Source organism: Pelophylax lessonae (genome assembly GCF_965119305.1).
Source record: "Pelophylax lessonae genome assembly, chromosome: 5".
In the NCBI taxonomy this organism is placed as follows: domain Eukaryota; kingdom Metazoa; phylum Chordata; class Amphibia; order Anura; family Ranidae; genus Pelophylax; species Pelophylax lessonae.
In genome coordinates, this window is record NC_138772.1 from 154,838,086 (window position 1) to 154,854,821 (window position 16,736).

A 16,736-nucleotide genomic window follows, 5' to 3' on the forward strand; every position below is an offset into this window, starting at 1 on the left:
AAGTAAAAGAAAATCCCAAATTTTGAGTTGTCCCCAGAAAAGTAATAGAGGGGAAATCTTCCAATGGGAACACTAGTTCTATTGACCAGGGGGTCCACAAGAGATTCCCTTAATTTGCAGGGATTTCCTGTTTTGGCTATGGGACAGGAAGTGAAGGGAAATCTCCCAATTGGGACAAATAGGGCAAAAATAAACCTTACAGGGGCTATAACCCTCCCTTACTATATCCAAATTGCCTATAGTTCCACTTTAAGGTCTTGATTAAGAACAGAAGAGCACACTATACATATCAGTGGCAGGGTCTACCAGGGCTGCAATCAGTTTAAGCCAGTCCACTTCTCCTTCCATGCTCTTTTCTATTTTCCTTGAAACATTTACTGTACATGTGTGATATCGATATGTGAATTTCTAAAAGTAATGGAACTATTTGGAGCTGCTATTACTGACGTTCTGTGTTCATATAATACAACTTTTCTCTATTCAATATGTTCTTAGTTCCTAACATCACCAATGGAGTGCCAGTGAAATTGAGGGCTCCCTGGCTGTTCCTAATGGCTTTACTTGATGTTAAATGTATTTCTTTAAGTACAGAAAATGGAAATGGATATTTTATCAACTTTATTACTTGTTATGCTATTTCTGTTGGACCTTTGTTGGAATGCAGTGAGACTCTGAGGCAAAATTCTAACTGAACGGAGGGTGCGTACCCTGCGCACCATAGGCCATTGGTATTAAAATATAACTTTTATTTGAATTATATAAAAATTATATAAAACATCTCAGGACTGTATTTATTTACAGTCCAGAGATGTTTTTTATAATTCAAATAAAAGTTATATTTTATTACCAATAGCCTATGGTGCGGAGGGTACGCACCCTCCATTCAGTTAGAATTGAGTTATTGCCAGCAAATTATCTTTTGAAATATTTAAAGTAATAGTTTTTGCTTATAGACTCTGAGGCTAGTTATTCACATCAGAAGACTGTCAGATTTGCACAATCCACAATGTTTGTAACCTTAAAATAAAAAAATCATGGATCTGGCTCCTTAAAGTATTGGCATTTGTTTAATAATAACCGTATGTTAATTGTGCTAGCAGTGATTCTTAATTTCCTGGTTGATCCTGCCGCTTCCTGTCATCCTGTTAACAAACTGACCACGCTAGCATGGAAGCCCATCCATGCTAGCATGGTCAGTTTACGTCCTCTATCATCTCTGACACTTTACGCTTGCACAGCGTGCTTGTACCTTCCATGGTCAGGGTAAAGCCATGCCCCCTGGCCTTCCCTCCTTCATTGATTGCCAGCAGCATCACTGGACTTTGCTGGGGAAAGAAGGAAGTGGTACAATGCCGCCAGGTATGATTGTGTTTCATCACCTTGGAAATGCTGGCACCTGGCTGCATTACATCATTTCCTGCAATGACTTCTGCCTGGTTCTGTAACCTCCCACCTGCAGGTCTTTGAAGACTGATCATGTGACCTGCATATCAACAGAATAATAAAGAGCTGCAGGCAAGTTTTTTTTTTTAAATCTAAGCAAGCATTTTAAAAATGTATGCTAACATCTCTTCAAAAATGCTTTTGTCAATAGTTACCTTAACAACCACTTTAAAACATAGAGGACTGATGGCGGAAAAGGCCAAGTGTTCCATCGAATCTTCTCTCTTCACCCAGTACTAGATGACTTTGAACCACAAGACAACAGCAGAACTGTCAGTATGCCAACAGCTCTGCATGTTCAATGAGCTTCGATTTTCAACAACCTTTGCAGAGATCATTCATAGCGTTATATTTTACTTTTCCTGTCATGGTAGCCAGATTGTTTGCTTCCAGCCCCACCTTCTGCCGTGTGAGTACAACCATAATATCTCAGTCTCTTATATCTGCTCTTGTTTTGTGTCTTTGTATAGATTCTCCGAATTTGCACAAGATATACTCCTGAGCAGGACACAATGACTTTCTCAGATGGCCTTACACTCAACCGAACTCAGATGCACAATGCTGGGTTTGGTCCACTCACCGACCTTGTGTTCACGTTTGCCAACCAGCTCCTACCTTTGGAAATGGATGACACAGAAACTGGCCTGCTCAGTGCCATCTGCTTAATTTGTGAAGGTGAGCCTCTTACCAATAATCAGACCTCTCCCATGTGCTGCGTCAGTTTAAGAATCAAAACTATTTTTGTATTCTGTGTGTTTTAATGTCTGAAATCTGCTGTCAAACTTCAGATGACATTGGTTTATTGGCTTAAGTATACCTTCAGTCAACAATCAACCTATTATTACATACATTTTTTGACCTTCCTTTTGTGCTTTCAAATTTGTTTACCATCTATTCTATAGCGTTCAATGGAACCAACATATTGGTGGATACACTTGTAATGACCACAGCAGGAACAGAAGAGATTAATAATATTCCAAAGCAGGAACATTAGATCAATGTTTTTCTTCAAGTGGCCTTCTTACTCCTTTCTGGTGGTGCATGGCTAGCTTTAGAATTTAAACTGAATGAGGCAACATGTTATTCAGTTGAAGCCAATCCAGGCAAAACTGACTTAAAATTTTAACCTTGTACAGTAGAGCTCCTATGGTTATTGGCAGGGTCAGTGCAATAAAGCCTTGGTTCGAATCTCAGCCGGTTCAGCATGAATCGGCTGAGATTCGAACCATGTATGGGTAGGCTGAATGTACACAAGTTGATCCATAAATCAACTCACAAGTTGATCAATTGATCAACTTATGCCTCGTACACACGCAACGATTATCGGCCGACCGATCGGCCGTCTTTTGTCCAGTGTTGTTGTGTTGGTTGAAATGTGCTCTAGACTGCACACAAATTTTCTCGGCCAACAAAAACCAACTTCAGAAGTGATGTCATGTGCTGGTTTACTTTCCGTGTGTTTTTTCTTCTCTGAGCATGCCCAGTCTTGCTCCTCAGATTTTTGTCTGCCGAAATCTGTACTGACTGACCGAAAATCGGCCATGGTGTTGACGGCCAACAAAAATTTTATAGCATGCACACCAGATTTTGTTCGGCCGAAAAGTCGGAGTCGGTTGTCAGAAGCATCATACTAACAAGCCGAAAATCGGCCGATCGGACGTTGGCCGAAAATTCACGGCCAACAATTGTTGCATGTGTACGAGGCATTAGAAACAACCGGACTGTTGGACTTTACATGCGATTATTGCTAGCGGCTCCATGGGGGGGTCGCAACCTGTGGTTGCAGGGAACAAATCGCTCTGTCTTTGGCCGGTCTAAGCCAGTCATCCTACTGTGCTGTTATGTTTCGGCAGGGAACATGTTAACAGAAGGAAAAAGATTACTTTATCAGTTTGTTGCTGTCTTCTATTGTTTATTCACCACTGGGGACAGGGAATTGACCAAGCTGCATTCTTATCTACAGTGGAAAACAGTGAGATCACCAACTTGGCTATGCTGTATGGCATGACTGTGTAAATGTTAGGACTGGCTGGACAAAATTAAACATTCTTTGATAGATAAAACAGCTGACATTTATGTATTTTACCTGTTTATTTAGGTGTTTGCATGGAGTGCAGCTTATCTACTTATCTACCTTTGGGTAGATGCTTGTAGGTTGCATAATTCACTGGCATGTTTTAATACTTGGAGAACCTAGTGGCAAGATCTCTGTACCTGAGTTCACAGATCTACCCAGGGTTGCCATCTGTCAGTAAATTTACAGTATTGTAAAAATCGTAATTTTTGCATCTGTCTGTGAATGTTCGTTACGGACATGCAGACTGGACAGATGCAAAAATTACAGATTTTACAAACTGTTTGTAAATTTACTGATAGTTGGCAACCTACCTTCTTACTCACCTAGACCAGACTTCAATATTACATTTTTCTGTGCAATAGAGAGCCCCTGTATCAGACTATTGTAAAGCTCCACAGCAGAGTAGAGAAGAGCTGATCCTGATCTTTTAAGCTTTTGTTTATTTTTTACTGTTTTTAGGAAGAACAAGCTCTAGCATCAAATTCCCAGATCTTGTATTACATATGATTTTTTTATTATTCCCTAATACACTTACTGTTTGAATTACTATGAATATTAGCAGTAGAAACATAGACCAATGTCACAATGTGTTTTTTTACAGACATTATATTCTGAGTAATTTAAAGATGAATTCCATGAATTCTGCTACTTTGGTAATAGTGCAGGCACACTATCAGTTAAGTCCAAAGAGGTGCATGACATCTCCTGAACTTATCTCTATTATTTATATCTGACAGGCTTATGGCTCTGCCAAATCGGGGCTATTAGAGAAGAGAGAGAGGCATACAGCGTAGCTATGCCAGTCCCTGCCTTATGCTGCCCAGTCAGAGAAACATTTGTATTTTCTGAATGATGACATTTGTGATTGGGCAGAAAGAGGAGAGGGGCAGGCATAGCAGCTGCACTTTAATGTCAACCACTTCCAGGAGTGCAATAAATCTCTCAGATGTAAATAATAGAGATAAGCCCAGGAGATGTAATGCAGCTCCTTGGAATTAACTCATATCGTTTCCACTGAGCGGATCGGTTCGGGTCAGTTCGGTACGGTACGCTAATTTGAGTGTTTCCATTATGAAAGTGGCCCATACAACCGAACCAAACCACACCATTCCTGGTCCTGCTTCAGATGTAGGGCCATAGGAAATGGTACGGTACGGTTAGGGCGGAGCTACTGGTGTCACGCCATAGATTCCACTTATTGGCGGAAGGGAAAACTTCAATGCTCACATCAAATGAAAGAGCAAAACAAACACCTCATTTGGTGTAAACCCTGCATGGTCCCTGGTGGCCCGACTTGCAGTGGAAACGCTCACCTGAATAGCCAGGACCATTCTAACCCTCCCAAACTGTACTGACCCGAACCGTTCCGCTCAGTGGAAACGAGGCAATAGTGTGCCTTCACTTTCTACAAAGAAGCTTAGTTCCTAGGATTCAGCTTTAAATACCCCAGTCTTGAAAAAAATATGGGCACTGCCAGGCTTCTAATAAAACATTCTTGTTGCCTGACTTGGCTTTTGTACTGCAGTGTCAGGCACAGATTAAGCATGCTGCATATTAAAGTAAGATTCTGTATATCTACACTTGCATTTGGTCAGAGACTCAAAGCATTGCATGCAAAGCATCATCATGATAGACAGGAAACTGGTATTTTCAACAGAAAAGGTCATAAGTGGCTTACCTGGTATTTCTTTCATGACCGGTTTTGTTGATGCCACTTCCCATGTAAACACCACCCCTTTCAAAGTGCTAGCCATTTTTAACCATAGGCTTGCATTGGGCCTAGCTTTCCAAAGTGAGCCTGCCTTGTGTCCACAGACAGATGCTAATTGTATTTAATAATTTACCCAGGCATGTACTATTCAATCTTTATCTGTCATTGTGTATGAGGATCACTCATAGTCATAGCCACATATGTCTGTCTGTCACAGTCTGCATCCATCAATCTGCAGCTGAACATATCTGGAACCTGCTTCCTATACCAGTTTATTGCAATGCAAAAAGTCAGTTTGAAGTTCCGTGACCTGCAAAAAAGCATGTGGCTTGTGGTCTTAGGCTTTTTTTTTTTTATTATGGAACACCTAACTGACAACTGATATCTCTCTAAGCTAATGCAGAAGGGGATTTTCCCTTTGTAGAATGAATGAATGTATTATGTCACGTTGTATTATTAAGCCTGGCTCACAGTAAAGCTAATGCTGTCCCTTGTGGACTTTCTAACTCAACTGAGCACTAGCTTTCATTTGAGTTTCACATGCTTTGCATAAAGGGGGAGCTTAGAAACTTGCGGCTGTAAAGCTTGAATTAAAGCCCACAAAATTACAGAACACTAAAATATCTGCTCTGAAGCAGGGCCGGCCCTACCATGGGCCCCTGCTGGGCCCATTGGACCCAGGCAGCACTTGGAGAGGGGCAGCAAATTAACTTCTAATATTTTTTTTCCAGCAGTCTTGTGTGCTATCAGTTTGCGGCGTGTTACTGGCGGCATTTCCCCATCTCATACTGCCACCCGTAGTGCACACTGATGAGTGTGAGGCGGAGTGCCTCCTCCTGGGAACGTCCCTTGTGTGATTGTGGTGGGCGCAATGACGTCAGACATCAGCGCACTCCATCTCATGCAGCACAGGCTAGATCTTCTAGGGTGGTGCGAGTGTCAGACACAGGAGTGACAGGAGGACTGGGGACAGACAGTGGGTGTTTGGTGGACCAGCCTGGTGGTGAGGTATGGAAGAAGATAACAGTATATATAATATTTTCTAAAATATTCATATAAAAGAAAAATGGATGGGGGGACCTTTTGGTCAGCGTTATTTATTTTTTATTTTTTGGGAGGGGGGGGGGCAGCATTTCATTCTTGGACCCAGACAGCACAATGTCTTGAGCCAGCCCTGCTCTGAAGTGACCTGAATAAACCTCTAATTGCTATATTTCACATGTCAGCATGCAGCCAATGTGACCCCCCTGCCAGACACACCACCAGCGCACCACATGCATACAGGTTTAATAAGGACGACAGGTATGATGCGCAAAGTGCAGTAATCCAAGATGAGTTATCAGAGAGAATCATTCATATGACAGCAATTAACTGAAATCTGATTGGTCACTGCCCTGGCTCATTGAAAATATAATGAAAATGTTGTATCTATGCTCAGATCTGAAAGCGCATAAAACTGTGTCCTGCTCAACCTTACAAGTACTTTATTTACCAGCAGTTCCTGTACCAGGCGCAAGTTAAAAACAGCGAGAATTCGCCCAAGCACTATGTTTTGACTCAAGAATGAAAGGCAATCAGTGCTCGTTCACTGTGCCACTTGTGCTTGAAATGGTTGGCTGCACGTAATGTATTAAAGCTCTTACAACCTTGAGAACCCCATATGTAATATATAGAAACTGTTTCAGTACAGATAAGCTCTATCAAGGGAGAATAGTGCATGCTGAAGTGAAGAAGTATATGTAGTAACAGGGATCTAAGCAATATTTTTATAAAGAATTAGACCTGAAAGGCACTCAGATGTCAGCAGGCCAAATATAGCTCTCTCTTCTAATGCAACACAATTCGTTCAGCCAGATGGCCAGGCTTCGGTGTTGGGGCTTGCAGACTGCTGCCATCTACCGGCTAACCTGAGCCTGACCCGAATGTCAAGAAATGTTAAGTGCTAATAATTCACCAAGATATTCGACTTGAAACATGTCACTTTTTCTGTTACTAATCTAGACCGTCAGGACCTTGAAGAGCCAGCTAAAGTAGATAAGCTTCAAGAGCCATTACTGGAAGCACTGAAAATTTATATCAGGAAGAGAAGACCCAACAAGCCCCATATGTTTCCAAAGATTTTAATGAAGATCACAGATCTTCGCAGCATCAGTGCAAAAGGTAAAGTATAGCTGGTGACCTTGAGAATGATTTACTGAAGGAGTTTAGAAAGTTTACTTTGTAAAGTTATCGGCAAAAAAAATAAATGCATGATTGCAGTGAACACAAAATTACCTTATAATTACTAACCGAAGTGAATGAATGTTTTCTACTGTAGATCAGTTATAGCTCACCTTGTTTAGCCCTTTAACCACTTGCCGACTGCTTACCGCATCTATACTGTGGCAGGGTGGCTCTCCCAGGCAAACCGACGTAGGGGTATGTCGGTGGCTTTGTGGCAGCTAAGGGTCGAGCACGCGATCGTCAGCGGGGAAGCCGATGCACGAGTCAGGTGGCTCCGATTGCCGCCTGACACCCGCAATCACTCCCCGCTGAGAGAGAAGGACGGTCGGCTGTTGTAAACACAGCTGACCGTTCTTCTCCCTGGAATGATCATAGAGCCCATGTGATCCTTCTATATAGGATCACATGTCTCTATGGTCATTTCAGAAGCCACGCCCCCCACAGTTAGAATCACTCCCCTAGGCTCACATTTAACCCCTTGATCACCCACAGGGTTAACCCCTTCCCTGCCATTGTCATTATTACAGGATAATTTTAGCACTGATTACTGTAGTAATGTCATTGGTCCCCCCCCAAAAGTGTCATAAATGTCAGTCAGGGCTCCGATCTGTCCGCTGCAATGTCGCAGTCCCACAAAAAATCGCAGATCGCTGCCATTACTAGTAAAAAAAAAACAATAAAAATAACATAAATCTTTCCCGTAGTTAGTAGACGCAATAACTTTTGCGCAAACCAATCAAAATACGCTTATTGCGATTTTTTTTTTTTTTTACCAAAAATATGTAGCAGAAAACAAATTGGCCTAAAATGTTAAAAAAATTTTGATTTTTAATTTTTTTTTTGAGAATGTCATATTAGCAGAATGTGAAAAATATTTTTCAAAATTGTCGCTCTTTTTTTGTTTATAGCGCAAAATATAAAAATTGCACAGGTGATCAAATACCACCAAAAGAAAGCTCTATTTGTGGGAAAAAAAGGACGTCAATTTTATTTGGGTACAGTGTCGCATCACCTTATCATTAAGGGGGCAAAGCCTTCCGGTCTTAAAGTGGTTAAATCTTTGTATAGTCATGCAGATTAAAAAAAAGTTATCCATACACAAATTTATTTCACATAGTATTCTATTAGTTCTAATAGATTCTTTCATCCTCCAGTGTGGATGGAGGAATCTCCCATCCTCTATTGTATTGTGACATCCGACACTAGAATATCGTAATACCCGAAAAATGACTGCGTCTGATAGAAGTCAAACCTTTTTTTCTTGCTAATGATGGATTTAACCACTTTTTAGCAGTCCTTTCTTTTATTAGAAATTCAATGTTCGGCTTACTAGATCATCATTAGCAAGAGGGTTGAATCTCTCAACACCAACAGAATAAGCTTGCTGGCATAGGCCTAGTCTTGGCTCCATATCTTAAAGCATAGTTAGCTGCACATGCTGGCATTTTCCCTGTAGAGGCTAAATGCCAATAATGATTTTAAAGTGAACCTGTGGCTAGTCTATGGCCTTTCAAAGAATGTATGTATTCTTTAAAAGCAGTAAACAAGCCTTAACTGACCTCTGTAGCTGCAGGCATTGTGCAGCATTTCATCTTTAACCACTTCAGCTCTCAAACCTTTTTTTTTCCCCAGACCAAGTTTTACATTTTCACTCTGGGCCTGTTTAAAAGGTGTCGTTACCCAAAAATATTTAGTTTTGAAATAGTTTTTACTTTTGTATTGGCTTCTTTTGGCGCAGGATTATTTATAGGACTCTATTGGCAGCTACCATGACTTGGAATAGATGTAAAAATAAGGAAAAAAGTAAGGGACAGTTTTAAAGGGTCGGTTCATCTATACCCCAGGCATTACAGCATCCTCAATACATTACCATGCAGTACTGTGTTTTGTAAAAGCATGCTAACTTTTTCAGCTGCTCATTATATTGCAGAACGTACCAAGGGCTGGATGTTCTACCCTGGAGACTCGCCATCAAGCACTTGGCTTTGTTCCCCACCCATGCATGTGCAGTCCACCCTTTTTCTCTTTCATTCACGCTAAGCTGCAAGAGTGAGCGGACTGGTCATGCATCAGGTGCTCAGTCTTGAAGTCAAATGCTTGATCCTGAGTTTCCAACACTTAGTATGTCCTACCATCTGCATGACAGAGAAGGGAGGGCAATTAAACGAGCAGCTGAAAAAGTAAGCATTCTTTTAAAGAATGGAGCACTGTGTGTTAATGTACAGAAGTCGCTGTAATGCTTGAGGATGTTTTTGGCATAAATCAGTAAAGGTAGCTTCACGTGGATCTGTTGTGCTTTGATTGCAGCCCAGTGTACCCCCATGGTTTTCGTAAAGGTTAACTGTGCTTTCCTATTGACTTCTATTATGCTCTGTGGTTTTAATGCATTTTTGAAAGTGCATCAAAAGTCCTCCATGCAGGACAGACTGTGTTTAAATCTAGTTTACAGTTGATATCGAGACCTGCCAGCACAGTACATGCAGGTTATTTATGGCAAGCACCCCAGTCCCCTTCTTAAAATTGGATACAAAGGGAATGCAAAGCATTATTTTTTAAGCAAGTAAAAAGTACTAAAGGTAAGCTGAAATTGTAAAACATTTTATATGCCTCTGTGTGTATATATATATATATATAGACAGTATATATATATATATATATATATATATATATAGTCAAGCTATGTTAAAAGAGACAGGTAACGACTTTAAAGTAACTGTTATTTGGCCACAAAAGTAGAAGTATACTTTCAGATAACAAATTAATACATACATTCTTTTTGAAAATATAGGCACATGGGGATATTGCTATGTAAAACCTATTTTTATTTTCTATGGAAAAAAGATATTTTCTTGTTATGTGACACTGAAAATGGTAACAAACAATTGAAAATGCAAAAATAAATAATGGCAAAAAATCTGCAGAAAAATAGTAGTTAAGGGAATAGGGAGAAGAAGGAGTTAATTAGGGTTAACTAATGTTAAATAGTTATTTATTGTATTTATTCAATGACACAAACTATCTGCAAGTGTTATTTTACACAGGAGTGACTATGATTTGAAGGCTGGCAATTGCTGTAAATTGATGGTAAAAGCTTTGAACGAAGCATCAGTAGGAGGAGAGGAGCTGGACATAAGAGACGCATCCAAAAAAACTTTAAAAAACTGAACTTACGGAAGCCCTTCTCCCAGCAGCTCAGCTTACTCTCACCCCCCCCCCCCCCCTAAAATCCTGCACCGCAACCTCTCAGTCTTCCAATCCCTAATGTAAGCACAGAGTATGTGCTTTGTGATGGGGGAGTAGGGTTTGCTGAGCTGCTGAGTGAATACCTTGACTTCAGTGTTTGTGCCAGGAACTGTGAGAAAGGGGGGGGGGTTAAGTTCCTGTAGTACTTTTTAAGAATATGTGAAAATTAAATGTGTAGAGCAAGGTCACAGATTTGCTTCAAGGCTACAATCATCATTTTAATGGTGTCATTGTTTGGGAAATGTGTGTGGCAGGTAGGAAGCCCTTTTCAAATTCAAATGCTAAAATAAATTCTGGGCTGCTTTAAAGTGATAATAAACCCAAAAGTAAACCTTCAATTTATTGCAGCCTACCGATTCTTACATGTGATGACTGCATAGTGATTTGCATATAGCCTTTATCCCAAAAGGAAAAACACAGTTTGCTGATCATTGATTATTTACTGATTATAAAGTGTGAGCTGGAGTTCAGCTTCAGTTTATTAGTGTATTTTAATCTGCTAATACATCGAACACTAAATCCCCCCCCCCCCCCCAACTCACAATGCTGCTGTCTGCTGTGCTCCCTGCGCTCATTCATCCAGAGTGGAGGTGGTGTGTTACTGGCCAGATCACCAGGTGGAAAAAGCCTAAAAAAGGAAAACGAATGCAGTCACCACATCTAATGATTGGTAAGCTGCAATATATTACATTTTTGTTTATGGGTTTAATACCAATTTAACATTTGGCATGTTATAAAAAATGGCTAAGTGTCCATTCACACTAGTACGACTTGTCAGGCGACTTGGTCAGCCTGACAAGTCACGCACCGTCGCGGTCCATTGACTGCTACAGGAACCGTTCTAATAGGAGCGACACAAGTCGCTCCGACTTAGAAAAAGGGTCCTGTACTACTTCGGGGCGACCTGGAGCGACTTGCATAGACATTCATTTTATGAAGTCTGTGCAAGTCGTGCCCAAGTCACGGTGCACGCGACTTCACAGTTCGCCCCCGAAGTCGTGCAGCTGCAGTGTGAACCGGCACTTATGCTGCAGGTACCTGCCTTTTCCATGAATGTTGCAAAAGCTATGGTAAACAACATACAGGCATTCAAAGGGAAATTACTGGCAAACTGATCATTTTATAACATTTGCATTTCAGTTTTATTCAGAGTCGCATACTGTATTGAAGAATTAAAAAGAAAATCCCCCCCCCCCCTCCTAGATACATACGGTGCATCCGGAAAGTATTCACAGTGCTTTACTTTTTCCACATTTTGTTATGTTATAGCTATTTTCTAAGATTGATTAAATTCATTATTTTTCTCAAAATTCTACAAACAATACCCCATAATGACAATGTGTAAGAAGTTTGTTTGAAATCTTTGCAAATTTATTAAAAATAAAAAGCCTAAAAAATCACATGTACATAAGTACTCACAGCCTTTAGCTCAATACTTTGTTGAAGCACCTTTGGCACCAATTACAGCCACAAGTCTTTTTGAGTATGATGCTACAAGCTTGGCACACCTATTTTTGGCAGTTTCTCCCATTCTTCTTTGTAGGACCTCTCAAGCTCCATCAGGTTGGATGGGGAGCACTGATGCACAGCCATTTTCAGATCTCTCCAGAGATGTTTAATTGGGTTCAAGCCTGGGCTTTGGCTGGGCCACTCAAAGACATTCACAGAGTAGCCACTCCTTTGTTATCTTGGCTGTGTGCTTAGGGTCGTTGTCCTGTTGGAATATGAACCTTTGCCCCAGTCTGAGGTCCAGAGCGCTCTGGAGCAGGTTTTCATCAAGGATGTCTCTGTACATTACTGCATTCATCTTTCCCTCGATCCTGGCTAGTCTCCCAGTTGCTGCCACTAACAAACATCCCCTCAGCATGATGCTGCCACCACCATGCTTCACTGTAGGGATGGTATTGGCCAGGTGATGAGCGGTGCCTGGTTTCCTTCCGACATGATGCTTACCATTCAGGCCAAAGAGTTCAATCTTTGTTTCATAGTACCAGAGAATTTTGTTTCTCATGCTCTGAAAGTCCTTCGGGTGCCTTTTGGCTAACTCCAAGCAGGCTGTGATGTGCCTTTTACTGAGGAGTGGCTTCTGTCTGGCCACTCTACCATACAGGCCTGATTGGTGGAGTGCTGCAGAGATGGTTGTTATTCTGGGGGTTCTCCTCACTCCACAGAGAAACGCTGGATCTCTGTCAGAGTGACTATCGGGTTCTTGGTCACCTCCCTTACTCTCTTGTCCCTTGTCCCCTGATCGCTAAGTTTGGCCTGGGCGGCCGCTCTAAGGAGAGTCCTGTTGTTACAAACTTCTTTTATTTACGGATGATGGGAGGCCACTGTGCTCATTGGGACCTTCAATGCTGCAGAAATTATTCTGTACCCTTCCCCAGATCTGTGCCTCAATACAATCCTGTCTCGGAGGTCTACAGACAATTCCTTGGACTTCATGGCTTGGTTTGTGCTCTGACATGGCCCGTTAACTGTGGAACCTTATGTAGACAGGTGTGTGCCTTTATAAATCATGTCCAATCGACTAAATTTGCCACAGCTGGATTCCAATCAAGTTGTAGAAACATCTCAAGAATGATCAGTGGAAACAGGATGCACCTGAGATTAATTTTGAGTGTCACGGCAAAGGCTGTAAATACTTATGTATTTTTTTTTTTTTTTAATAAATTTGCAAAGATTTCAAACAAACTTCTTTCACGTTGTCATTACGGGGTATTGTTTGTAGAATTGTGAGGAAAATAATGTAATTGATTTTGGAATAAGGCTGTAACATAACAAAATGTAGAAAAAGTGAAGCGCTGTGAATACTTTCCAGGAGCACTGTACTTTACTGAATCTAACAATTGCGGCCTTTCCGAAATGTTTACAGCCTGTGGCTTAATTCTTCATTGATGCTGACTGTGCCTCCTCGTGAATTTTTATGGGACCATCTCCTGAATATTGGAGGCGGTTCCATAGCAGTGTATGAGGATCCACTGTGTAGAGATGGAACACAACCATTAGATCAGCCTTTCTCAAACTTTTCAACACCAAGGAACTCTTGAAATAATTTTCTGGTCTCAGGAAACCCCTGCTAAAAAATACTATATACTGTACATCTACAACTCATTATACTATAGTGTGACGATCAGTACAGTGGGAAGAATGCTCCTCACACTTGTGGTCTTTAGGAAAAATTACTTACAGATAGCTAAAAAGATCAATGGTAGGTCATTAGGAAAAATGACTAAAGCCTAGTACACACGCAACAATTATCAGCCAACCGATCGTCCGTCTTTTGTCCAGAGTGGTATTTTGTTGGTTGGAATGTGCCTAGACTGCACACAAATTTTTGCGCCCAACAAAATTCTACTTCAGAAGTGATGTCATGTGTTTGCTTTCTTTGTGTTCTTTCTTCTCTGAGCATGCCCAGACTCGCTCATAAGATTTTTCCCCATCGAAATCTGTACTGACTGCATGAAAATCGGCCGTGTTTTGACGGCGGACAAAAATTTTATAGCCTGCACACCAGATTTTTTCGGCCGAAAAGTCAGAGTTGGTTGTCGGAAGCATCATACTAACAAGCCGAAAATCGGCAGATCGGTCGTCGGACGAAAATTCCCTGCCGATTTTCGATGCGTGTGTACGAGGCTTTACAGATAGCTAAATAGATCAATGGTGTCAGTAGGAAGTTATCTGAGAGGCAGAAATTGCTCAAGGAACCCCTAGCAACTTCTGGAGGAACCTTAGTTGAGAAGCTTTGCATTAGAATTTGAAAAATTTAAATGACTGTCAGGACACAAGTTCTGTAATATTTGTACCTTGCTACAGGTAGGGGAATGTCCTGGTCATTCATAACGGAATATGCATGGTAATGATCCACATATAAAATTGGTGTCTTCTCCTGCAGGTGCAGAACGCGTCATCACACTGAAGCTGGAGATCCCTGGATCAATGCCACCTCTTATTCAGGAAATGCTGGAAAACTCAGAGGGACACGAGGCAACAGCAAGCAGCCCCAGCGAGAGCCCACCAGAGCACAGTCACAGCATCTCAACCACTGCGGATGAGGAGCGGGTCAGCAAATGCGCACAGGTGCAATAGGACCCTCCCATCCACTTCAGACATTCCCAACATTATATGCACACAGGGATGACAAGCAAGGAGCAGACTTTCCCCCCACTGCTGAATTTGCAGACTCTGAACCCTAAAAAAAAGAAAAGACCAAGTTGGTTCTGATTTATATATACCTATACACTTTTGCTGTTTACATTCTTAACTTCGCTGGACTCTTACAAGTAGACAAAATGAAAGAAAGAAAAACACTAAAGCAGCCATTTAACAGAACAAGAAATAAAGCTAAATCTATTTTCTCTTCTGATCATCAGATTGCATGATCTTCGAAGACTCCTGACTTTGTACATAATCTATTTACCATTCTCTTTGCTGGATGTTTGGTGCTTTCCTTCTGTCTTGCATACATGAAATGATCAAGACTAAAGGTAACAAAATGGATTGTTGAACATGCCCACGTGAGCATCGCTGTCATTTAGGTCATAACATGCCCACCGATGTATTGCGTTTCTTCTCTACTTCACTCTACATGGACGAGCGCTCACTACATTATCTGAAGACTGTTTTGTATCGGAGTAACTGCCTGTTCAGTTAGAAGACATTTCATTGTAGAGTTGTCAGTGTCACTTTATGAAGGTGGATTAAACAGATGTGATTGTCTTGACGGATATTTACAGGTGCATTACTGCAGTAATTGTAGCCTCAAAGGCACTTTCCAGTGTTACAATGTTTTTTTTTTTTTTTGTCTGTTTCTTTTTTCATGTTTACTTGTTCACAAGCCATCGGAGAAATGTTTGTGTGTGATTCACTACTTATGAGTGGGTTTATCATAAAACGTTCCCCTTATGATTTACCAGGATACATCTCTTCTGTGCCTAAGAGCTCAGCTCTACTTAATAGAAGTCTGCAAAACTCAAGAATACGATTAGTGTGTATTTTGATGGCAGGACATGGTGTAACTTGCAGTACTTTCTCAGTACACAGCTCTAAAGCTGCTACATTGTATGAACGTATGTGAGGAATTAAAATAAGGACTGAGCTGTACATTGTTTCCAGGTACAAGGGAGATGGAACATACATTACAGTGGCTGTCCCATTTAACTGGCACAATGTGGCTATAGTATATTGCTTCAGCCCCACACTTCAAAACACTAAAAGCCCAACTTATTTTATTTTTTTTGATGTTTGGATCACAGCAACAGTGATGCCACAGTAGACGTTAACACATTTAAAAAAAAAAGTGTTCATAGGTCTCATTTAAAGCACTAGTAGAAATTTTGGGAGGGCGGGGGGGACAATATTTTAGAAGGTCTGTGATGTATTCTTCACTGGCTCAGTTTGTACATGAGATTGTTTAACAATGCTTTCTATGTTCATATACTGTTTACCTTTTTCCATGAAGTCTCCTGGCAAAGAATAAAATATATTTATTTTAAATCTTTCCAAGTATTCTTTGATGAGTGTGATTAAAAATAGTGATTTTTATGGAGCTCAAAGCGGAAAACAGTAGAAGATGGGATGTGGATCCTGCACCCTATGATGCATGATGCTAAAAAACTAGATGATACGCTGCATCCCGTACAAGTTGTGTTCTAAAAACCTTACTATTCAACATTTAACCTCTTTACCACTAGCCACTGTGCTGCTACTGCGGCACAGTGGCTCGTTATCGTCTAGCGACGTAGACCTACGTCGCTGGACTCCTCCCCCTGTAGGAGGCGCTCGCGCGCCGCTGGAGGTGCGCTCCCGCTGTTTTCATTCACAGCGGGAGTCGGGCCAGGGGAGGAGTGGCGGCGATCGCCGCTGCTCTGCCCCGATCGTCGGGGAATCCAGTTTGGAGATCCGCCCGCCTGTGTAAACAGAGCGGGCGGATCTCCTAAGTGACAGGGAGTGACAGATCACAGTGTTCAGCATAGCTCAACCTGCGATCTGTCCCTGGCTCACTCAGTCACCTCCCCCCCCCCCACACGTAAGCACCAGGCA

At 41.4% G+C, this 16,736-nt stretch overlaps 1 protein-coding gene across 4 annotated transcripts in view; it reads left to right on the forward strand.

Moving 5' to 3' along the window:
* The window catches only part of RARB (retinoic acid receptor beta), a 1,055,941-nt gene extending 1,039,746 nt beyond the window's left edge, over positions 1 to 16,195 (forward strand). For all 4 annotated transcript variants that reach the window (XM_082257327.1, XM_082257328.1, XM_082257329.1 and 1 more), the window contains 3 exons: positions 1,914 to 2,118; positions 7,233 to 7,391; positions 14,590 to 16,195. In XM_082257327.1, the coding sequence (XP_082113453.1) occupies positions 1,914 to 2,118; positions 7,233 to 7,391; positions 14,590 to 14,783 (558 nt within the window). In that variant the 3' untranslated portion in view covers positions 14,784 to 16,195. The remainder of the gene's footprint in view (positions 1 to 1,913; positions 2,119 to 7,232; positions 7,392 to 14,589) is intronic.
* The last annotated feature ends 541 nt before the right edge of the window (positions 16,196 to 16,736 follow it).